General features: G+C 38.0%; 2 protein-coding genes across 2 annotated transcripts; both read left to right on the forward strand.

Annotated features, from left to right (window-relative positions):
- Positions 1-2,484: 2,484 nt before the first annotated feature.
- Positions 2,485-15,857, forward strand: LOC117008009. Its single transcript, XM_033081509.1, has 11 exons — positions 2,485-2,690; positions 3,949-4,113; positions 5,202-5,384; positions 5,925-6,039; positions 6,559-6,672; positions 7,228-7,384; positions 8,060-8,231; positions 8,972-9,144; positions 14,009-14,129; positions 15,321-15,509; positions 15,684-15,857. Exons 1-11 carry the CDS (start codon positions 2,526-2,528, stop codon positions 15,855-15,857), a joined length of 1,728 nt encoding a protein of 575 aa, XP_032937400.1. The 5' UTR covers positions 2,485-2,525.
- A 3,980-nt stretch (positions 15,858-19,837) lies between these two features.
- LOC117008148 lies at positions 19,838-24,342 on the forward strand. The gene is made up of 9 exons (XM_033081749.1): positions 19,838-19,874; positions 20,525-20,611; positions 20,762-20,881; positions 21,273-21,394; positions 22,056-22,142; positions 22,826-22,972; positions 23,328-23,522; positions 23,767-23,888; positions 24,043-24,342. The coding sequence occupies exons 2-9, from the start codon at positions 20,557-20,559 to the stop codon at positions 24,272-24,274; spliced, it is 1,080 nt and encodes a 359-aa protein (XP_032937640.1). The 5' UTR covers positions 19,838-19,874; positions 20,525-20,556; the 3' UTR covers positions 24,275-24,342.
- The last annotated feature ends 227 nt before the right edge of the window (positions 24,343-24,569 follow it).

A 24,569-nucleotide genomic window follows, 5' to 3' on the forward strand; every position in this document is an offset into this window, starting at 1 on the left:
GATTGATATGTGGAAGTGACTCAAGATTAATTCTTAGGTTTGATTGGCCCCAAACATTTTATGGGGCTGTAAAATTCCCAGGAAAACAGCCTTGCACTTGGGATCAGTTCTGGGGAAAAGGAAATTCTGCAAGAGCTTCCTGCAGAAATCACCAGCTATAGAAATATTAATTTATTCTGCTCACAAGGCATTTATTGATTGATTGAATGATTGATTCTGGCCCCATCACTGATTTGTGTGGAATAAATGAAATTTCTCCCAGCTGAACAAAGCTGCAGATTTAGGATTTTCTGCCTGGGAAAGTCAATCCCTCAGGGTTAGAATACAGAATATAATCAAAGGTATCTATTTTATCACTATTTGTTGAGGGTGGGGACAGTGATCCTTATCTCTGGATCTCAAGGGGAGCTCTCAGGAATGGAAAAAGGAAAAAAGGGAAATGTGGCAGCAATTCCCCATCGTGCAGGGAGCCAGGCTGCCCTCTGCCGTGGGAACCACACCAGGCTGGGCTGGCACCTCCTGAACCCAGAAACCTTCAGAGCCACCTCAGAAATCCTTCAAATTCACCCCAGAAACCCTGCAGAGCCACCCCAAAAATGCTTCAGAGCCACCCCAGAAACCCTTCAGAGCCACCCCAAAAATCCTTCAGAACCACCCCAGAAATCCTTCAAAACCACCCCCAAAAATCCTTCAAATTCACCCCAGAAATCCTCCAAAGCCACTCCAGAAATCCTTCAAATTCACCCCAAATATCCTTCAAAGCCACTCCAGAAATCCTTCAAATTCACCCCCAGAAATCCTTCAGAGCCACCCCAAATATCCTTCAAAGCCACCCCAGAAATCCTTCAAAACCACCCCCAAAAATCCTTCAAATTCATCCCTGGAAATCCTCCAAAGCCACACCAGAAACCCGTCAAAACCACCCCCAAAAATCCTTAAAATTCACCCCAGAAACCCTTCAAAACCATCCCCAAAAATCCTTCAAATTCACCCCAGAAATCCTTCAGATCCATCCCTGAATTGTTCTGTAGATGTTAAAAACCAAACAGGGCAATCCAGTTGTAAATTATTAATTTTTCATAGCAAATTCCAGAAATACATCGATTTTTCGACAGCTTTTTGCTTTAGGCTGTGGAGTTGGTGCTGAGCATATCCCAAAACCACGGAGCAAAATTCACACTGAAAACCAGAAATGTCCAATTTTTGCACTGCCCCAGGGAAAGGATTTTTAGGGGTTTATAATCCTGACCCTGAATTAAGTGATGATCCCACATTCACTGATGATCCCTCGTGGTAAAGGAGGATTTTTGGATTTTCCAAAGCCAGGGTTGCTGTGGGGACCCTGAAACTTCAGCTTGTAGAGGAGCAAACTCGAAAATCAGAAAGCAGCACATCCCTGGCCTTATTCCATAGATCCTACATATATATATATATATATATCTCTAAAACATAAGAGAGATATATATATATGTATTCCACATATCCTATATATATATATATATATATATATATATAAAATAATACACACACATCTATATAATGAATATATATTCCATATATCCTATATATATGTAATATAATATAATATAATGTAATGTAATATAATATAATATAATATAATATAATATAATATAATATAATATAATATAATATAATATAATATAACATAACATAACATAACATAATATAATATAATATAATATATGTCTATTCCACATATCCTATATATATAAAAATATAATATAATACATTTATATTCAATTTATCCTATATATATTATATGTATTCCATATATCCTATATATATATACAAAATAAAATATAATACATATATATTCCATATCTCCAATATATGGAATTGTATGGGATATGGGAATACACAAATATTCCTGGCTTGGGCAGAGAACAGCTCTGCTCTGCGACCTGTGGGGCTCAAATATCTCCCATAAATATTTCACAGTAATCTTTGAACTCTCCCTGGCCATGAAATATTCAGCAGGAGAGGAAAGCTCTCCTCACTCCTCTGATGCTCACCCAGTTTGGGCAGTTCAATAAATCCATGGAGTTTTTCCTCTTTTTTTTCTCTCTTTTCCCAGCTTTGCCTGGCATCGGTGGGGAAGCAGAGCTGCAGAAGGATGAGGAATGCCAAAGTGAGATTCACTGCAAAAGGAGGGAGCACAGCCTGCCACTCTGCCCAGCAGGTAATCTGAATTCCTGCATCACTTCAATGCTATAAGCAGCATTTAAAATAGGAAATAAATTCCTGTATCATTTGAATACAATAAACAACATTTCAAAAAATGAATTCCTATATAATTTGGATCCAACAAACAGCATTTTAAATAAGAAATAAATAAATTCCTGTGTCGTTTGGATCCTGTAAACAACATTTTCAATAACAAATTTCTGTATCATTTGGATGCAATAATCAGCATTTCAAAGGTCCCCCATCCCTGATTTTCAGCTCTCCCTGCCCCAGGTGTTTCCTGCCCCGGGGTGCAGTGGAGCTCTCGGTGCCCTGCAGGGATGTTCAGCTCTGGAGGAGCCTCCCCCAGCTGCCTGCCCTGCCCCAAGGATTTCTTCAGCCCCAGGCCCGGCCAGAATTTCTGTTTTCCGTGCGGGGCTGGGGCGGTGCAGCCTGCGGAGGGGCAGCGCACCTGTGAGTGCCGGGGCAAGGGCCAGATCTTCCAGGTACAGCAAACCCTCACTGATGCGCCACAAGAAATTCACTTTTTGTGCCCGTTCTCGCCTTTGATTTCTCTTTATCTCATTTCCAGCTGTTATAAGTACATGTTATACATGTATTTACATGTTATACATTAATTTATATATTATTTTATTGTATTTTATATATGCATATCTATAAACATAAAATATTATATATATTTTTCATATATATTTCATTATTTTATTTTTCATATATTTATATATATTTATATATTTATGTGTATATACATATATATTCATATATATACATATATACAATATATACATATACTATATGTATACATATATATACAATGTATATATATGTATATTTTTATATATACATTATTTACAGACATATTTATTTATAGTTATCATTTATCTCTATGTATTTATTTTAATATTTATTTTATTTATCTTTCTTATATTTATATTTAATATTTTAAGAGGTTTTTGGCAAATAGTAAAACAAGTACCATCTATTTATTTCCTCATTTATGTATTTATATACCTATTTTATTTATATATATGCACACATTATAGATATATTTATATATATACACTATCTATATACATATTTATTTCTATTTATTATTTATATATACATATTTATTTTTATATTGGCTTTTCACAAATAGTAAAATAAATACAATTTAGTTATTTCATTATTTATTTCATTATTTGATCAATATTTTATTTGTATTTATGTTGTATTTATTTAATAAATGTGTATGTATCTAATACTTGGTATTAGTAGTATTAGTATTAGCATTTGCATTTATTAATGCAAATGAATATATTATTAATATAGTATTAATACATTATTATAAGTATAGTATCTATTATTTATTAGTATTTAGTATTATTAGTATGATTTTATTTATTACTGAATATGTATAGTATTTATTATTTAATTAAAATGTTGAACTTCGCTGTATAAATATAGTTTCTTTTAGTTCTGTTACTAACAAAACTTAATAATAGTAGTTGATAAATGTATTTTTTAAACTGCAACATAGTGATGTAAAATGGTTTTGTTCATGTAACTAACTCAAAAAATAATTTTAAAAATCAAGAAATTCTTCATCTACCAAAAAAGTAAAGCTCATTTTTCACACAGCCACAGGAAAGGGAGGTGGGGACAGCAGATTTACAAATATTCTGAATTTCTCAGGGTTACATCAATGGGATGTTTGTGTCCATCAAACTGCAGCTTCTAAAAAGGTGTTGTTGGAATTTGCAGCCACGAGACGCTCTCTGCACCTGCCCCCCCGGTTTTAGGAGCTCAGGGAGGGATGGGAACTCCTGCGTGAGGAGAAGATACCCGGTGTGCAGGGACGCGGCCTCCAGGAACCAGGAGGGGCAGTGCCTGGGCAGGAGAGCATGGGCTCACTACTGCTCCCACAAGGTGAGATAAACTGTGCCAGGAGAGCAGCTCCCGTGTAAGACCTGTACTGAAAATCAGCTCGGGCAGGAGCTCAAGGGGTCGCGCACGCCACCGCCGCTCCTGATGGAAGAGATGGAGGAAGAGGAGGAGGAGGAGGAGGCAGAGGAGTGCATCTTTGTCTTCTTAGGCACAGCAGAGGCTTCCATCCTCGTGAGAATCCCAACAAAGGGAAAACTGGCTCCTTGTCAGGGGATGTCATTTAACCGAGTGCTGTTGGGGTTGTGGTGACAGAACAAAGCAGCTCGGGATGATAAATTCATGTTCTGTGCTGTTTTCCCACCCTGAGAACACTATTTTCAGTTCCAGATCCTATTTGTGCTCATTGTTTTAAGGGGCTTTTAACTCCAAATAGTGTCCCAGTGTCCTTTGCACCCCTTCATTTGCATATGATCGATGACGTCACCCTCCTCACAGGCGCCATTTCAGGGCAGCAGCAGAGGCATTACCTGATGGACGGGAAAGGGCCCAGAGGTGAGACAAAACAGAATGAGGTCAATAATTTAACAGTAACAATTAACATTAATTAGGAACCAGAACAGAGTAAGGCTTGAAATCCAACATTGACAATTAACATGGAAACCAAACAAACTTAGGAAATTTTTCCTAGTACAACGTACCCATGCATTCACATTTTGTACATAGTATTTGTAAATTTAAATTTTGCACATTTAAATTTTTTTCTATACATTTCAATTTTGCACATTCAAATTTTGTTGCACATTCAAATTTTTCACATTCAAATTTTGCACTTTCAAATTTTGTCGTACATTTCAACTTTGCACATTCAAATTTTGCACGTTGTATTTGTACATTTGTTAAATCCCAAAACCAGGCAGAAAATACCCCCAAAAAAATGAAAATCCCTAATCTCTTCCTTCATAGGCACACCCAGTACATTGTCGAGGTTTAACTGTGTTTTCACAGGAATTTTGGCCTTTTTTCCAGCTCCAGGACATTCCAGCAGGTTGATTTCTTGATTTTTTTTATTTTTTGAATTTTTATTTTTTTTTAATTTTTGATTTTTTGAATTTTTCCCCTCTGCTCCCCAGGTGTGTGCTGCCCCCAGGGATTTCCAGGGCTATGACAAAGTCCTTGGGCTGTGCATTTGTCACCCACAGAGCCTGGAGGGAACGTGCAACTCCCAGTGCAGAAGGGAACAAAAAACCTCCCTGAAACTCAGCTGTGCAGGGGGAAAAATACAACTTTTCATCACCCACACCAACGGCAGCCAGGTGAGAAAAACCTGAATTTCCTCCATCTCCCTGCTCCTGTCACCCTCTGCCCTCCTATTCCTGTGGCTCAGAAAATTCTAGAATGCAGCAACAAAAATTCCACACATAAAGTGTTTTTAAATTCTATTTCAGCCATGAAAATAAATTTTAAAAAGTCTGAATTATTTTTCTCTTAGACTACTGTTTTCTTGGAAGGTTTAAAGAAATGCTGGAAAATTCTAGAAAATTCTAGAATGCAACTAGGAAAAAACAAACTCCAGCATAAAGTATTTTTAATTCTATTTCAGCCATGAAAAAGGAAAATTTAAAAGAGAAAAACTCCGAGTTATTTTTCCCTTAGACTCTTTTTTCTTAGAAGGCTTAAGGAAATTTTAGAAAATTCTAGAATTGAATTAAAAAGAAAATCCCCAAACATTATTCCATTAAACACATAAAGTACTTCTGAATTCTATTTCAGCTATGAAAAAAATAAAGTTAAAGAAATATGCATTTTATATCTTTTATTTTTTATATTTTATTTTATAATTATTTTTCTCCTAGACTGCTGTTTTCTTAGAAGGGTTAAGGAAAGTTCTGCCAAGACCAAATTTCTCTTTGGAAGATTTTTGTGCCTCAGGACAACAAATCCATCCAGCACACGTCGTGGAGATGAGCGGTGAGGGACGGAGATTTTCAGGGTATTAAATGAGATTTGCACACAAAAAAAGCTTTTTCATAGTGTTTAGAACACAAAAAGTGAGAAATCTCAGTTGTTTTAACCTCAGCAGGGCAGTGAAATTCAGCACAAGAATTTATCCTGCTCAGTCCCAGAAATTGGTTGAAATTTGTTCATTTCCAAAGGAAAATTGTGAATTTCCAAAGGAAAATTGTGAATTTCCAAAGTGAATTTATGAATTTCCAAGGGAATTCTGTGCATTTCCAAATGAAATTTGGTATTTCCAAAGGAAATATGTTTATTTCCAAAGGAAAATTTGGTATTCCCAAAGTAATTTTGTGCATTTCCAAAGGGAATTCGGTGTTTCCAGTAGTGCAGGAAAGTGCAGATATTCAGGGGTTTAAATTAAAAAGCAAAATTCAGAACAAATTCAGACTGAAAATCAGAAATTACCAATTTTATTTTCCAATTTTATTTTAATTTTATTTTTATTTCTTTTATTTTATTTCTCCACTCCAGAGAAAGGATTTTTAGGGGTTTATAATCCTGACCCTCAATTATTTCACGACCTGGTTGTGCTGAATGAGGCTCCAGCACTTCACAAAATAAATTCTCCTTCTGCTGCAACTGCAGGTGAGTGCTCCTCAAAACTGAATTTGTATTTCATGGAGATATTCTAAAAATTAATTGTTTTCTAAAACAAACAAATAAATAAATAAATCTATTTTTATATATTTTTAGATTTATTCTAAAATTTTTTTCTTGAATAAATAAAATAAATTAATAAATAAAGTAATGGGTCCCTGCTGCTGCTCAAGTCCTGCTGGGGCTTTTTCTATTCTCATTCCTCTCTTTGGGCAGAGCTGGGAATATTTCTTTATAGATTTATTTTTATTTTCATGATTTAGTTATTTATTTATCTATTTCCATATTTATTTAAATTTAATCTATTTATTTATCTATTTTAAGTTATCTATTTTAAATTTTATTTCTATATTTATCTATTTTTATATATTTATATTTGTATATATTTATTTTTATCTATTTATATATTTTTCTCTATTTTTTCTCTATTTTCTATATTTTTCATTTTTAATTTTTTAAACTAATTTTGACATATCCATGGCTATATTTTTATGAATGTAAAAAGGAATTTCTCCCTCCTGAGGCTGCTGTTTGCTCTCACAGATCACCCTGACCCCGAGGAGTGCAAGGACCCCCTGAGCCCCCCAAATTCCACCTCCCAACCCCAATTTTTTGGCATCCTCAACCCCATCAGCTGTGGCAGTGGCGCCGTGACCCTGCTGTTCCTCATCTCCAGGGAGCATTTCCCGGTTTATGATGTGTGAGTACGACCAGCAACAGAAAAAACTCATTTTTACATCAGCAAAGAGAAATTCTGCACCTTTGCCCAGCATAGAAAGGAAAAGAAATGTGATGTGAACAGTACAATTCTCATTATTATTATATACAATATATAACAGTAATATATTAAATTAAAATACATCATTTAATGTATTAAATTAAAATTCCCATGACTCTTGTTATGATTATTAAAACTATTTTAAAAAATAATTCAATGTATTTTTCAGAGAGAGGGCTGAAACAGAATTTAAATCACTCAGAAATTCACATTTACTTATTAAAATAATTCAAAATCAAATTCAATCTGTGCTTGCTGCTCCTGATGTCTTGGCTGTTTATGATCTAGAAGGGTTCCCAGGAATTATTTTTGCAAATAAAAATTAAATAAAAATTCCTGCTCCTTAGGGTTAATTGCTGTATTTTTGGGGGGGAGAAACCCCAAAATCGAGGTGGGTGAGGAAACGCTGGAGCTTTCAGTGCCTGAAATTCTCCTGAATTCACTGCTGGGATGGGCAACAACTCTGAATTTCTAAATCCCTGCTGTATTTATGAGCTTAAAAAGAAAAGAATTCAAATTAAAAAACCAAATAAAATAAAATAAAATAAAAATAAAAAAAAAATAAAAACCACAGGAAATGTTTGTTTCCCTTCCCAGGAACAACCTATACAACACCAACGCTGACTTTGACTGGGGAGATTTCCGCATCCTCAGGGAGGAACTCAGGGAAATTCCCAGAAATTCCCAGGAAATTTTCCTTTTCCTTTTCCACTTCCACACCCCAGGCACGTACGTGCTGCAGCTGAGCAGCAACCGGCACAAAAGAATGGTTTGTACCCAGAAAATTCTGCTTTTTATTTATTATTTATAATTTATTTTATAAATTAGTAATAGTAATTGTAGTAGTAGTAGTAGTAGTAGCAGCATCATTAGTATTAGCATTAGTATTAGTATTGGTATATTTTCTAATTTATTTATTTATAATTTAATTATAATAATATTATTGTAATTGTTGTTATTATTAGTTTATAATTTATTTATAATTTATTTATTATTTTCCTCTTGGGGTAAAAAAGCATTTTGTGTTCCAGGTGAAAGTTTGGAAGCTGCAAAAAAAAAAAACACGAGTGGTTTTTTATAGCACAGAATTAAGTGTGAGGGGAGGGGAGAATGGGGCAATTGCTGCAGATTTGAGTCTGTAAATGCAAAAAAAAAATAATTTAAATTAAAAAATACAGTAATTTCACGACTGTAAGATGCACATTAAAGCCTAAAATTTTGATCGAAACCTGGAAGTGCGCCTTATAATCCGGTGCACCTTATAGTCATGAAATTACTGTAATTTAAATTTAAAAATTATCTGAAATTTTTAAAAATTGATTTTAAATTTTTTAAAAATGAATTTAAATAACGAAATTAGTTGAAAACTTAAAAATTAATTTAAATTAAAAATTATTTCAATTTTTAAAAAAAATTTAAATTTTAAACATGAATTTAAATTTTTTTAAAAAATGAATTTAAATTAACAGATGAATGTTACTGATTGTGCCAACGAACTGTTCCCTGCAGTACGTGCGGGTGCTGCCGTTGGGCGCTCGGTGCTCTGAGCCCGCTCCGTTCCTGCCCAGCTCCCCCCGGGCCGCGCTGCAGTTGGGGATCGGCCCGAGCCGGGAGCTGCTGCTGAGCCCCGAGCGGGCAGGGATCGCTGCAGGGGTGTGTGCGCTGCTGCTGCTGCTGCTGCTGCTGCTGCTGCTGCTGGCCTGGGCAGTAAGTGACAATGCAGCAATTTCATGACTATAAGGTGCATCCTTTTGACTAAAATTTTGATCGAAACGCGGAAGTGTGCCTTATATATGGACAAAGTTGGGAAATCTGCCAACCCGGAAGTGCGAGCCGCGAGAGCCGCGAGAGCCGCACCAGCCGTGCCAGGGAGGGCACCTGGGGCTGTGTTTAAAGGTTACACCAATCTGTGAAAAACGTTTGCAAATTGAGCACCTGCCAGTAAACCCCGCAATTCTGTTACTGATTCGTTGCTTTGTCGCGCGCGGATCCTCGCTGCATAAAAAGAGTGCGCCTTATAGTCCGGTGCGCCTTATAGTCATGAAATTACTGTAATCCACATTTCTGAGCGATTACAGCGGGATTTGACACAATCAACACACACTTTGTCCCTTTCTAATTTTTTACAGACGGTTATAAGGTCTGGTATAAGGTCTGGTTTAAGGTCTGTTCCCCTAAGCATCACCTTCAAGCTGAAAATCAGAATCAGTCACAGCCCAACCCCATTTTATGTTTTATATATGGGGTAAAATTCATCCCCATGAACTGATCCCAGCAAAACCCCCAATGTATTTATATAACACCCCAATATATTTGTATATAACCCAAATTTATATATTTATATATATATATTTATAAATAACCCCACTGTATTTGTACATAACCACAATGTATTTATATTTAACACCCCAATATATTTATATACAACACCCAAATATATTTATATATAACACCCCAATATATTTATATTTAGCACCCCCATATATTTAACACCCCAATATATTTATAACAGCCCAATATATTTATATATAACACCCCAATGTATTTATATATAACACCTCAATATATTTATATATAACCCCCATATATTTATATATAACCCCAATATATTTATATATGACCCCAATAAATATCCCATCAAAACCTGGTTCAAACCTCTCAAAGACATTCAAGGTATAGATAATTTCATTGTCCTTTTCTGATTCATCAATGAGACAACATTATTTATTTTTTTAATGCCTGCCCAAACTACCTCAAAATAAAGACATAAATAAGTACCATTTTTACCAAAAACCCTGTGATAATTAAATAAATGCCTTCCATTTTTATTCCTGTGACATTCAGACAAAACTCAGACAAAAGTGACCACAACAACAAAAAAATCATTAATTTTTCCCTAGCATTTCTAAATTCAGCAAGATATTTTTATCCTGCAAGCAGACTCCTGAGATAATGCCAGAAAATGTGATTTATTCACCCAGCAGATGCAAGATAATTTCACTTCCTTCCCTTTGGGTTCAGCTGGGATCACAAATTCTGCTGGCTGAGAACAAATTAATGATTATTAATAATTAGCAATCAGGCTCTCAGGGGGATGATGGGGTGAATCACATGGATGGGAGATGTAAAAATGAGAAATTTGAATTATTTGCTGAATTTTGGGTTTTTTTGCAGCTCCTGTGCCAGGGCCTGGGCTGGGCACAGAGGGGCAGCCCCTGCCCCACGTTCAGGAGGCAGCAGCTCAAGTACAACCTGGATGGATATTCCTCCAAAATTCCAGATGTTTTTTCCGTGAAAAAAACTCACCCCTCTCTGCAGCACGAGGCTGGGACAGGTCAGACAACAAAACCCCAAAAAAACCCTAAAAAAACCCTAAAAAAACCCCCAAAAAACCCTAAAAAAACCCCCAAACCAGGGAGGTTCTGCCCAGAACAGAACCCAACTCTGTGCTCAGGCTGCTGAATTCAGGGAGTTTGTGTTAAGAACCAACCTAAAAGGAATGACATAGAAATCAAAGGAATAAATCCCCCCAAATGCAGAAATAAATTTGATTATTTATCATTTCCTCAGCCTGCTCCCTGCAGGTAGCAGCTCAAGTACAACCTGGACAGATATTCCTCCAAAATTCCAGATGTTTTTTTCCATGAAAAAACTTCACCCCTCTCTGCAGCACAAGGCTGGGACAGGTCAGACAACAAAAACCATAAAAATCCCCAAAAACCCCTAAAAAAACCCCACTTCCCCCCCAAAAAAACCCCAAAAAAGCCCCAAAAACCAGGGAGGTTCTTCCCAGAACAGAACCCAACTCTGCTCTCAGGCTGCTGAATTCAGGGAGTTTGTGTTCAGAACCAACCTAAAAGGAATAAAATAGAAATCAAAGGAATAAACCCCCTCAAATGAAGAAATAAATTTGATTATTTCTCATTTCTTCAGCCTGTTCCCCGAGGAGAGGGGAGCCCTGGGAACCTGAAGGACAAATCGACCTGGAATCTTTTAACACCAAAGTTTTCTTTGAGCTCCTGCTCAGGCAGTCCCAGTCTGTCACCAGCACCCTGGGCCACTTCAAAGAAGAGGTAAAAATTCATTATTTTCATTCAAAAAAGAGGATAAAAATCATTATTTTCATTCAAAAAAGCCTCAAACTGAGTAATTTTGTCTGTTCCCATCATTTCATCAACCCTAGGTGCTTTATTTCAGCTTCCATCTGTTTAGGACATGATAAATAAATCTGGCCTCGTTTATTAAATATTTTCTAGAAGTAAGAATAGTAGTGGCCTTAAGGCAAAATATTTTAGTTTTCTTAGAATTTTTTCTCTTGGTAATGAACTGACAATTTTTGGAAAATTAGTTCAGCTTCCAGCTTCAGCTTTTAATCTGTAAAATAAAATTTAAAAAATGGACAGCTGCAGGTTAAACTGAGGAGAGATGAATAAATGACTAGATGAGTCTGTTGTTTGAATTTTATAGTGAATATCTACATTTTGCTGCTGAAATCATTAGGGGAGCATTTCCCAGCCCAAAATCTGAATGCTCCTGAGGCGCTTGGGTAACTCCAGGTGAGGTTGTGGAGACAGCAGAGGGAGCTGGAGCACAGCAAGCATTTAATATAAATAAAAAATAAAATTAATAGTGTGGAAAAATCATCACTCCCCAGTCTGAGCCAAGCTGGCACCGTTTTTGCACCAAAAATTGACCCCAGTTTGGGGTTTAGTAAATAAAGGGGAATTTCACCAGCTCCAGATTATCCCTTCACTCCTAATATCAGCTTTTTATTTATTCATTCATTTTGATTTGTTTCCTTTTTATTTTGTCCCTCAGGTAAAAGTTCTGTATGACAGGATAATAAATGAAATATCCTCGCTGAAAATCCTCTGGCTAAAGGCTCTGAGCATCCCAGCAAACTGGAAAGATGATGAGAGCACAGTGGCAAAACAGCAGGTACAGCTCTAAGAGATCTAAATGGAGTAAATGAGACTTGTACATGGAAAACAAATTGAATTTATAGGTGGAATAATAAATTCATACGTGGAACAACAAGCTGAATTTATAGGTGGAATAATAAATTGAATTTATAGGTGGAATAACAATTCTAATTTATAGGTGGAATAATAAATTTAATTTATATGTGGAATAAAAATTTGAATTTATAGGTGGAATAACAATTTTAATTTAGAGGTGGAATAACAATTTTAATTTAGAGGTGGAATAATACATTTATAAATGGATTAACAATTTGGATTTATGCATGGAATAACAATTTGAATTCTCTTCTAGACATTTTAGGCACAGCCACATAAAATGTCACTTACTACAGCAGACATTTAATAGTTGATAGGCTGCAAAGCAATTAATTTGTCCATGAACCAGAGGTGACACCCAAAAACTGCAAGAGAGCAGGGGAAAATAACAAATAAAAAACATTCAAGATAAGTGAAAGTTCAAATTGTATTTGCAGCATTTCTGTCAGCTTGGAGGATGGGAAATTGGGACAACATTGGGACATTTTGGGATGGGAATATTGGAACAATATTGGGACAAAAACCACTGGAAAAGGGTTTGAAGTTGCTGCAGAATTTTTTGAGTTTGGGACAATCTGCTGTGAATCTCTAATTTCAGTTTTTCAGGGAGTGGCAGGAGGTTTGATTCTATAAAATTCTGTTTATTGGCAGAGCTCAGGCAGCCTCTGTGTGCTCTGTGCTGTTGCAGGTGCCTTTCCCTGGCTCACCACAGAGTTTTGGGAACCCTCAGCCCAGATTTTCTGGCCCCAGTGGGGTCTCAGACCATCCATGGGAGCTCATCCCACAAAAACTGATCCCACTGCTCCAGGCTGTGCTGCACACGCTGGAGGAAAACAGAAAAAACAATTTATCACCTGAATCCCCAGGTAAGAGAGAAGAGAAAGGCACTGCCACTTCCATTATTTATTCTTCTATTATTTCAACTTCAAATCCAGAAAATTCTCCATCTAAAAGCTGAAAATCAGATTTTAGTCCCCTTTTGTTGAAGATCTTCTTGGGTTTAATGAGCAAATTAAATTGGTGGAAATTAATTTAAATCGGTGCAAATTAAATTAAATTTGCCCCAGGGTGAGATGAGCCCTGTAAGACTCAGTTTTCCTTGCCAGCCCTTACCAAAATCAAGGTAAATTTCAAAAAATAACAAATTTCTTGCAGAAAACATATTGCCCTCCTGTTTCTTGTCCAGGCTACTCCTCAAGGAGCACTTTAAAAGCTTCTGTTGCTCTCACAGAGGTGCTAAAAAGTGAAGAAAATCAGGAAACCACTCCAGGTTCTATAAAATCCCCTGCCCTGCTCCCCTCAGCTGCAGAAATAATCTCCCACATGCAGCAGGAAATGCAGACAAGGTGAGGAACCCTCCTCATTCCCTCTTTTTTTGGCCATAAAAAAATGTTCTTTGTAAGGATTTTGGTGAGGAATTTTATTTTGGGGGGATCCAGAGGAGATCTGGGTCGGGAGGGAGGTGCTGATGGCAATAATTTTGGGGGAGCAGAGAGAATTCCAGCTGTGAGTGCACATCTGGCTGCAGGTTCCTGTGGGAGAAGCACAGCTGGGAGCGGGCACATCTGGAAATGTCCCTGCTGGCCCAGGAGATGGGGGCTGTCTGCTCCTTCCACCAGTCAGCCAAGGAGCTCCACGGAGGAGACGGGGTGAGCCTGGCACTGTGGCACCTCAGGCTGCTCAGAGAGGAGAGTTTGCCCTTTCCTCTCTCACTTTCTAACTTTAAATTGTTAGAGAGTCTTTTGTCCATCACAGTTGAGTATGGGTATTAGACCAATACTCAAATTTTGGTAAATCATTCCTCTCTCAATTCCTTTCCTTTCCTTTCCTTTCCTTTCCTTTCCTTTCCTTTCCTTTCCTTTCCTTTCCTTTCCTTTCCTTGCCCTTCCGTTCCTTTCCCTTCCTTTCCTTTCCTTTCCTTTCCTTTCCTTTCCTTTCCTTTCCTTTCCTTTCCTTTCCTTTCCTGTCCTTTCCTTTCCTTTCCTTTCCTTTCCTTTCCTTTCCTTTCCTTTCCTTTCCTTTTCCTTTCCTTTCCTTTCCTTTCCTTTCCTTTCCTTTCCTTTCCTTTCCTTTCCTTTCCTTTCCTTTCCTTCCCTTCCCTTCCCTTCCCTTCCCTTCCCTTCCCTTCCCTTCCCTTCCCTTCCCTTCCCTTCCCTTCCCTTCCCTTCCCTTCCCTTCCCTTCCCTTTCCTCTATTTATCTTTCTCAATTCCTTTCCCTTTCCTCTCTCTCTCCTATCTCAATTCCTTTCCCACATGGCTTCAAATAAATTGAAGTAAGAAGTAGTTTATTAGAGGAGGAAAAAACCCAAACCTGATAATGGTAAAGCAAAGCAGAAATTAAATCAGTTTTTCTCTCTCAGTGTTAAGGCACAAGTAGCAGTGGCCTCATTTCCAGCAACTCTTGGGTGTTCAATCCCACTGATGGCACTAAAATAAACGAGGATTTTTAAAATCCCAGTGACAGCATTTAATGAGCAAGGAATTTTAAAACCCCACTGATGGCACTTCAGCAAAGATTTCAGAAATCCCACTGTGCCACATAAATGATCAAGAAATTTTAAAATCCCAGTGACAGCACTAAAATAAACAAGAATTTTAAAATCCCACTGATGGTACTTAAATGATCAAGGATTTCTGAAACCCCACTGATGCCACGTAAATGACCAAGAAATTTTAAAATCCCACTGACAGCACTTAAGCAAAGATTTTTAAAACCCCACTGATGGCACTTAAACAAACCAGGATTTTTCATTTCTGGCTGAGTATTTCACACCTCAGCACGGTCAGTTCCCTTCCCCTGGCACTCCTGGCCCTGCAGATGGGATTTCCATCATTTCAGGGGCTGCAGAGCACTCTGGCTTCACTCCTGGAGCAGCTCTCAGAACGCCACAGCCAGGCTGGACAAGCCCTGCTCCAGAGACACCGGGATGAAATCAAACGTTCCAACCTCAGCCCGGAGCTGGCACTGCCCAAACAGCCCCAAAATTTCCTGGCAGAGCTTCCCCAGGAGCTGTCCTTTTGTCAGCAGGTGAGTTTGAGGGTTTTTTTGGGTGCTGTGCAGTGATGTCACCCCCATGGGTGGCTTTATCACAGCACCTGAAATATTCCACAAAATGTTCCAGGTCTCCCTGGGAGCTTCTCTGCTCCTGCTGAGTTCTTTGCTGGTGTAGAAAACCCCACTTTTTAAAAATCTTTCTGACAGAGACAGCCCAGGGAGGTGGAGCCTTGCCCAGACTCCGTGACTGGGATGCTGCAGGTGGCAGGGATGAAGGTGGTGAAGCTGGAAGCTCTGGGGCAGAGGTGTCTGTACAGAGTCCTGGATCTCTACAGCCAGCTCCAGGTACAGGCACTTCGTGATTTCCATCACTCTTTGTGATTTTTTTCCATCACACTTTGTGATTTTCCCATCACATTTTGTTATTTTTCCCATCACACTTTGTGATTTTCATCACATTTTGTGATTTTTTTTCATCACGTTTTGTGATTTTTTTCCATCACATTTGTGATTTTCCCCATCACACTTTGTGATTTTTTCCCATCACACTTTGTGATTTTCCCCATCACACTTTGTGATTTCCATCACACTTTGTGATTTTCATCACATTTTGTGATTTGTTTCCATCACACTTTGTGATTTTTTTCCATCACACTTCATCATTTTTTCCATCACACTTAGAGATTTTCTCCCATCACACTTTGTGATTTATCCCATCACACTTTGTGATTTCCATCACACTTTGTGATTTTACCCATGATACTTTGTGCTTTTTTTCCATCACACTTTGTGATTTTTCCCATCACACTTTGTGATTTTTTCCATCACACTTTGTGATTTCCATCACACTTTGTGATTTTCATCACATTTTGTGATTTGTTTCCATCACACTTTGTGATTTTTTCCATCACATTTTGTGATTTGTTTCCATCACACTTTGGGATTTTTTTCCATCACACTTCATCATTTTTTCCATCACACTTAGAGATTTTCTCCCATCACACTTTGTGATTTATCCCATCACACTTTATGATTTTTCCCATCACACCTTGTGATTTATCCCATCACACTTTGTGATTTCCATCACACTTTGTGATTTTCCTGCCTCTCCCCTCCCTGCGTGAACCTCAAGCCATCTCACAAAACCCTGAGTGAAGAATTGCCCACCTTGACCAAAAACCTACAGAAAAACCTAAAACCTGTACAGAACCCTGCTCTTCTGCTACAAAAAAACCCCAAAACCCCCCTCAAAAAACAAACAAAAAACAAACAAAAAAACTAAAAAAAAAAAAAAAGAAAATATTATTTCTGGTTAAAATCCCTTAATTTTTTTTTTTTTTAAATCCTTTTCTGTCTGTGCTTTCCTGCTGCAGGCTGGGGCTTGCCCAGGAGGGCTGAGCAGGATCCTGAGTGAAGAATTGGCCCGGGAGGTGGCTGGGAGCAGGGAGCAGCAGCAGGCAGCCAGGGCAGTGCAATTCCTGCAGCAGCACCACCGCGAGGGACACCTGCTGAAAGGGTTAAATGCTGAGGCTGAGGCTGAGCTGAGAAAAATGCAGGCACGGTTCAGGCTGGAGCTTCAAACCCAAATAGAGGAGAAGGTGAGGGGGAAGGGAAAAGGGAAAGGAGAAAGGAAAAGGGAAAAGGGGAAGGGAAAAGGGGAAAGGAAAAGGGGAAAGGAAAAAGGTAAAAGATTAAAGGAAAAGGGGAAAGGAAAAGGGGAAAGGAAAAGGTAAAAGGTAAAAGGTGAAGGGAAAAAGGTGAAGGGAAAAGGGGAAAGGAAAAGGGAAAAGGAAAAGGTGAGGGGAAAAGGGGAAAGGAAAAGGTGAAGGGAAAAGGTGAAAGGAAAAGGTGAAGGGAAAAGGGGAAAGGAAAAGGGAAAAGGAAAAGGTGAAGGGAAAAGGGGAAAGGAAAAGGTGAAGGGAAAAGAGGACAGGAAAAGGGGAAAAGAAAAGGGAAAAGGGAAAAGGTGAAAGGAAAAGGGGAAAAGAAAAAGGTGAAAGGAAAAGGTGAAATGAAAAGGGGAAAGGAAAAGGTGAAAAGGTAAAAGGTAAAAGGTGAAAGGTAAAGGTAAAAGGTAAAAGGTAAAAAGAAAGGTGAAAAGGGAAAAGGTAAAAGGAAAAGGTGAAGGAAAAGGTGAAAGGAAAAGGTGAAAGGAAAAGGTGAAAGGAAAAGGTGAAGGGAAAAGGGGAAAAGAAAAGGTAAGAGGAAAAGGTGAAGGGAAAAAGGAAAAGGTAAAAGGTGAAAGGAAAAGGTAAAAAAGAAAAGGTGAAAAGGTAAAAGATTAAAGGGAAAAGGGAAAAGGTAAGAGGAAAAGGTGAAAAGAAAGGGTGAATGGAAAAGGTGAAAAGGTAAAAGATAAAAGGTAAAAGGTAAAAGGCAAAAGGTTAAAAGGAAAAGGTAAAAAGGAAAAGTTTTTACCTCAGCTAAAACATCAAGATTGGAATCTCTTAACCACCCAGAGGGTGGGAAGTTCAGTAAAACCCCTGGATTTGTTATTTCCCTGTTGATAACCCCTGCTGCATTTGTTATTTCTGGAATATTTTATGGCATTCACGGTTATTTCACTTGTGCCACCAAGTGGAAAATTTAAATTAAAAAATTTTGATAATCTCTGGAAGTTGATGGGTTCCATTATTTTCATCCCCTCTGGATTTTTCATTTCTGAACTCTAAACATTTCCACACTCCCTCAAACCTGGAAATCTTGGGTTTTCTCCCCAGCTCAAAGCCAAAGAAACAAAAGTGATCCAGGAGAGTGAAGGGGAGGAATTTGGGGATTTTGTGGCTTATTCCCTCCTGTCCCAGAGACACCTGAGGGAAGTTGTGACTCTGCTCCAGGAGTGCCACATGCTCAGGAACGCTGCCCTGAGATCCCAACAGGAGAGAACAGGCCTGCAACACCTCGTGGAGGGAGTAAAATTCTCTTTTTTATATATTTTTATTTTCTTTTTTATTTTTTAATTTTATTTTAATGCTCTAAGTTTGGTTCAGAACCTGCAGAGTGTTGCTGCAGACTCTCAGGAATTGTGTCTGTTCAGGGAAATGTTTCTAGAAATGATGCTAACTCCAGATTAAAATAAATTATACTGGTTTTTAATAAATTATACTATTTTCTTAATAAGTTATAATACTTTGATGCCAAAAAGGATTGAAAACATCCTGGGATTTTCTACTAAAAATCAGACACTTCACACTCACTTTTAACATAAATTTCTGTAAGGCTCCTTTGAGAATTTAAATTTATTTTCAGTTGTGAGTTTGTTATTTGGGTGTTTATAAACAACAAAAATAAAGAACTTTAGGATGTTTTTACCAAATTTCCACTGCTTTTTTTTTTTTAATTGTATTTTCAAAACTCTGCCTCTTACATCTCAATGCATTGTGTAAAAATTAAATTAATCAAAGGGCATTTAGATATTCCAGGTGATGTTTCACTATTTACCTTCCAGGATCTGTCCATGGATGAGGACAGCAGGGACATTTTGCAGCTCCTGGAGGACAACTCAGAATATTTATTTTTAGTGCTGGAATTTATACAAACTGTGAGATTATTACAGCTGAGAGAAAACCACTATAAGGAAATAATCAGAAACTTAAAAGGCTGCAACCAGGAGAAGGTAAAATTCAAAATATATTCGTTTGAACTCTTATTCAAAAAATAATAAATAGTTGTTATTTTTATTGTGCAAAGTGATTTGTTCTCCAAGCATCAAAATTCCCAAAACAACACCAGGATCTTTGGGTTTGGATTTTTTAAAATTTGTTTTTATTTTTTCATTTACAGTTCGTGGATGATGCGAACATCACAATCAACAAAGTGAAAAAATTCAGAGAGCAGAAAATGAGGAAACTGAAGGAGCAGCTGGAGAAGAAAAAAACTCAGAATATTTCGAGTACTTTTGATCCTTCTCAGGTTAGAAAAGAGCAAATCCTGAATGTTTTTTTAATTGAATACGCACAGGACAAAAAATTAATGGTTAAAATTAACGGTTAATCATGTTAATGAGTGCAGCTGTCCTGAATGATGAAATTCACATTTTAAATGTGAATATATATGAATATAATATTTATATTGTGTATATATTAATAAAATCTTTGTATATTATATATGAATATATTATATATATATTAATACAATATTTATATTATATATATGTCAGGAAAATCGTTGAAAGTAGAGACCAGGAGTGTCCCTTTTCCTTGCAGAGCTGGCTGAAGGATTGCACATCTCCCTTATTAAAGGATTTCCAGCTGGAGGCACAGAGAGGGAGATTTGGAGCAGATAAAAAAGGGGAAATGCAGCAGGACAGGAATTCCCCAGCTCCCAGCAGCCACAATTCCCAAATTCCAGGGACACAGCCCAAGGCAGAGGATCAGCTCCTGCTGTTCCTCACTCAGAGTAAGTCAAGGGGTTTCACTGAGCTGGGATTATTTTTGGGATTGATGGGGTTTTGATATTGATGGGATTTTTATATTGATGGGGTTTTTATATTGATGAGCTTTTGATATTGATGGGATTTTTATATTGATACCCAGGAGTCCCTGATGGGAATGAACAAGGCAGAGATCCCAACTCACTTCTACAGCATTAAACCCCTCCAAAAAAATTAGATATTCAGTTAGAAAATGACAGTTTTTAATACTAACAGTTCATTTTTAAATTGAGGGCTGGATGCTGTGTATGAGAGTCAAAATTAGGTTAAGGAAAAAGGAGTGGGCACAAATCCCTCTGGAATTTGGCCAGGTAATGCCTGCAATTGTCTTCTTCAGTGAGCTGGGATTAATTTTTGATATTGATGGGGTTTTAGTATTGATATCTGGGGGTATCAAGAGAGGAGAGATCCCAGCTCACTTCTACATCCTTAAACCTCTCCCAAAAACTAAATATTGAGTAAAAAAAATTACAGCTTTTAATCCTAACACTTCATTTGTAAACTGAGGTCTGGATGCTGGGCAGGAGAGTCAATATTAGCTCAAGGAAAAAGGAGTGGGCACAAACCCCTCTGGAATTTTTCCAGGTAATATCCAATTTTATTTTTTTTCTCCCAGGTATCAAGGTGCTGAAGCAGGCAGAGCACCTGATGGCATCCAGGATCACCCTGCTGAACCCTCAGCTCACAGCACCTCCCCTGCATGGTAAAATAAAAACTGAATTTTGACTTTTCTTTCTTTTCCTGCCTCTCTCACACCCTGCCTACAAAATTCCCCGTGTGAGAAACGTTTGCTCAGAAAACCTGGATGGAAATGGATTGTTTGAGAAAAGCTTTCTGTTTTTTCTTTACTCAGGGGATGAAATTCAGTGTCCAAGCCCCTCTCTGCTGCTGGGGCTGCTGAGGGAGGTGAACGCTGAGCTCCGAAGGCACGCGGTGGCAGCTGGGCTGGGACAGAGCCAAGGGCTGCAGAAAAGTAAATTTTATCTTTTTTCCTCCTCAAAAAACAGCCAGAATTGGGGGGAGTTGGAAGATTTCATCCTTGAGGGAGCTGCACAAACTCCTCGTTTATTCTCTGTACCAATGAGAGCATCCAAATAATCTGAATTTGCTGATCAGTTCTAATGCCATTTTTCCACACTTCGATTATGAGGAGTTTCTCTAGGAAAAGTAAAGTTTTGGACATTTCCTTCATCATCTTTATAATGATTCACAATGCAGCCACAGGGATCCATTCTGCTTTGAGAAATATTGAAATAAAGATGAGAAATGCAGTGTTTTACCCACTTGTATTGCAGTGTTACCTCTTGGACAAGAAAAAATGAAAATTGATTAATTAATCTGATTAAATTCCACTGTTCTTGCAGCAGAAGTCTCTGCTGAGGAAGGAGAGCTGACAGCAGTGGATCCTGCAGCCCTTTCTCCCAGGGAGTTTGTGGTGTTCCAGTACGGCCTCTCCATCCTAAAATTCCTCACATTTCACATTCAAGTGAGTGTTTAAAATACTGAGAATGGACCAAATTTACCCCAAAATACTCTTCAGCCAAGGGGCTGCAAAGTGTTCACTAATTAAAATCAATTTACCAAATCAGTTCACCAATTAAAATCAATTTACCAAACCAGTTCACCAATTAAAATCAATTAGAGAATGCCCAGTGTGCAAACAGCAGGAATTAAATTCCACTCCTGTTTTCCCCACAACAGCACAGAATTGTTTTCAGATCCACAAGTTCTTGCATTTTTTGTTTCTCTGCCACACCTCTTAGGAAATGAGGAATTAATCCCAGCCTGCTGCATAATTTTGTGATAAAATATATTCCCTCTGTAACTCAGAATAAGGATTTTGTCATTCTCTCTGCACATCTCTGGATAAACTCTCCAGGCTGCTTTGAATTAAATAAAAAGATAAAAATAAAGATTGCAGTGACTCCACCCAGAGCTCCAGGCCTGGAGAACACTTTGATTTTCTTAATTAAACAACTGGCAGAAGGAAATCCTAAGGTTTTTCCAACAGTCTCTATTTCCATGTGGATTTTTTTTGGCTCTGTGCACTCAGCACAAATCAGAGCTGGCTTTTAAAGGAATTTAATTCCCATTAATCCCTGATGTGCACCAAGTTCTCTCAGGAGCATTTTCCCTTCTCTCTGCAGGCTCCAGAAATCTCCCTGGGTGTTGCCTCCAGCCTCCCCCCGAGCCATGCCCCAGGCAATGCCTTCAGGAATTATTTCTTCTATCAGGTTTGCCCATGAAATATTGTTCTATCCATCGAGTTCCAGTGCTGGGAAGCAAAATGAAAAGTAATAAATAATTTCTGCAAGTCACAGGATGTTTGATACTTTCTAGGAAAAAAAGAAATTATATAAGAAATCATCAAATGTTAATAACCTCCAGCTATGTGAGCACAAACCCAACACAGCAATGTTTAAATCCTTGTTTAATGGGAGGGAGATACCCAAAGCATATTTAATAAATAAGTTCTGATTTTCCAGTTTGTCACATCCAAGTTTCACCATTTCTCATTTCTCTCTAGGTCACAACTACAGGAGTCAGAGGATCAGCATTTTATTTACCATATCTAAATTACAAACTGCTGTAATAAATTATAAAATCTGGCTATTCAGTCTTCTTTTTAAAGTTTTCTAAAGCTCACAAAATACAAATATAACCTGGCTAGAGCAGAGGGTACAGAAATATGTAAATTTAAATTCTCATCACAGATTATGGAGTGAAGCCCTGTGGATTTTCCCCAGCACTGCCCTGGAATTGAGATAAACCACTGGAAGATTTTCAGATAAACCACTGGAAGATTTTGAGATAAACCACTGGAAGATTTTGAGATAAACCACTGGAAGATTTCCATCAGCTGAGCCAAACCCTGCTGTGCTTTGGTCCCAGCTGGGATATTCCATTTTTTTTTCAGCATTCCAAGAGGAAACTGTTCATCCTGAGGGAGTGCCTGGGCTCTGGGGGAAGGTTCCTGCTGCTCCTGCTGCACTGCTTGGCTCATGTCACTGCTGGGGACCTGAGCCACGACACCCAGCCCCTCTTCCTGGGGCTCTTCCACCAGGTACAGCAACAGAATCACAATTATACATGGAATTATACAATTTTACATCAATAGGATCACATTCAGTTCATCTCTGTTTGAAAAGTCTTGTTTTCAAAGTGAAGGGATAATGCTGCCAGAACTGAAAATATAAAACCAAGATTACTCCATCCTAACCCTCAGCCTGGCAGGAAAAGGGAAAATCCAAGAAAAAAAAAATAATTTTCATCAGCACAATTCTGGCTCAGGACACAGAGAAAATCATCAGAAAATAAAGCAGGAATTGGAATTTTCCAACAAAACCCCTTGGTGTGATGTAGGCTCTCAAAACCTTTCATAAAGTTGTTTTTGGTTTTGTTTATTTTAATTTCTTTAGGCTGTGCAGGCCTGTCTCGGTGAGCTGCTCTCCCTCAGGCTGCAGCTCTCAGCAGCTGCCCAGGGGGAAAAAACCCAGGGGATAAAGCAGATTCTGCTCAAGGAGGAACCACTCTCCACTGAGGAAATAAATCTGATCTCCCAGCTTGTGGATATGAGAGTGAAAAACCTCACAGAGATGGAAGCCTTTGAGAAGGTAACAAAAAAAAAAAAAAACAAAAACAAAAACAAAAAAAAAAACAGACCTAATTTTTTAGTTTTTTAGAGAGGCAATTAAATGGTTTATAAAACCCAGCAGAAGGTTAAAATAAATTATTTCACTTCATGGAAAGCATTAGGTCAGCACAAACAGTGATATCATGAAAATACATTTTAAAATTTTACAGCAAGGCTTTTAAAATTAACATTTATCTGCTCTCTCCCCTTCTGTGCTCACAAAGAACCTCCTGCTCCGGGTGAAATCTGAGGAATCACTCAACAGCAAGTGGCTGGTGAAGGAAAAAGAGAATTTCCTTCAGCCCCTGAGCAGCAGTGGAAGGGACAGCCTTGTACAGAGGGCACAGTGAGTATTATTTATTATTTACTATTTAAATGATTATTTCACTACTTTGTACAGTGAAATTTGCCTTTCTGCTTTGCTCCTGTGACGATAAAATTTTAATTCTGGCATTGCTTCTCTCTCAATTTAAACATTTCCCTGTTGTTTATTTTTTTAGCCTTGAAGAAGAAACTGTAAATTCCTCATCCCCCTCAGAACTGCAGGATAAAGTGGATTTATTAACTGAGGAGCTGGTGCAGATTCTAGAGGATGAGCAGCAGTTTTTAAGCAGTGAAGGCAATGAAGATCTGCTCTCTTATTACCTTGAAATCACCAGCCTGGAGAAGGAGAGTTTGGTAAAACAAATAAATGCTTTAGAAGAGGAAATAGCCCAGGGCAGAAAATTGTGATGCTCAAAACTTTGTGTTTGGTTCCTGCTGCTCTGCTTGGGCACCAGGCTTCAATCCAGAGTAAATCCTCGATTTTCCTTCCATTCCAGTGGATATTTTTCATTTTTTTTTTGCTCTCCATTCCTCAGGCTCATTAAATCAGGAGGGAAAGCAGTGCAGCAATTTCAGTGCCAAGGCTTTGGCTGCATTTCTGACATTTCTGGCCACATCCAAGCGCTGAGAAGAAATATTGCTGCAAAAGCCCCGACTCAGAGTTTCCAGGAACAGGAGCAAAATATAGAATCACTCAATTCCT

This window comes from Catharus ustulatus, chromosome 28 (assembly GCF_009819885.2).
Source record: "Catharus ustulatus isolate bCatUst1 chromosome 28, bCatUst1.pri.v2, whole genome shotgun sequence".
Taxonomy (NCBI): domain Eukaryota; kingdom Metazoa; phylum Chordata; class Aves; order Passeriformes; family Turdidae; genus Catharus; species Catharus ustulatus.

Bases quoted from the DNA above. Each gene is read 5' to 3' on its own strand.
- LOC117008009 (XM_033081509.1), top strand. From the start codon at position 2,526: ATGTTCAGCTCTGGAGGAGCCTCCCCCAGCTGCCTGCCCTGCCCCAAG. The intron at 6,673-7,227 runs GTGAGTGCTCCT...TTGCTCTCACAG, and splicing joins TCCTTCTGCTGCAACTGCAG to ATCACCCTGACCCCGAGGAG. The intron at 14,130-15,320 runs GTGAGCCTGGCA...CCATCATTTCAG, and splicing joins AGCTCCACGGAGGAGACGGG to GGGCTGCAGAGCACTCTGGC.
- LOC117008148 (XM_033081749.1), top strand. From the start codon at position 20,557: ATGGCATCCAGGATCACCCTGCTGAACCCTCAGCTCACAGCACCTCCC. The intron at 20,882-21,272 runs GTAAATTTTATC...CTGTTCTTGCAG, and splicing joins GAGCCAAGGGCTGCAGAAAA to CAGAAGTCTCTGCTGAGGAA. The intron at 21,395-22,055 runs GTGAGTGTTTAA...TTCTCTCTGCAG, and splicing joins TCCTCACATTTCACATTCAA to GCTCCAGAAATCTCCCTGGG.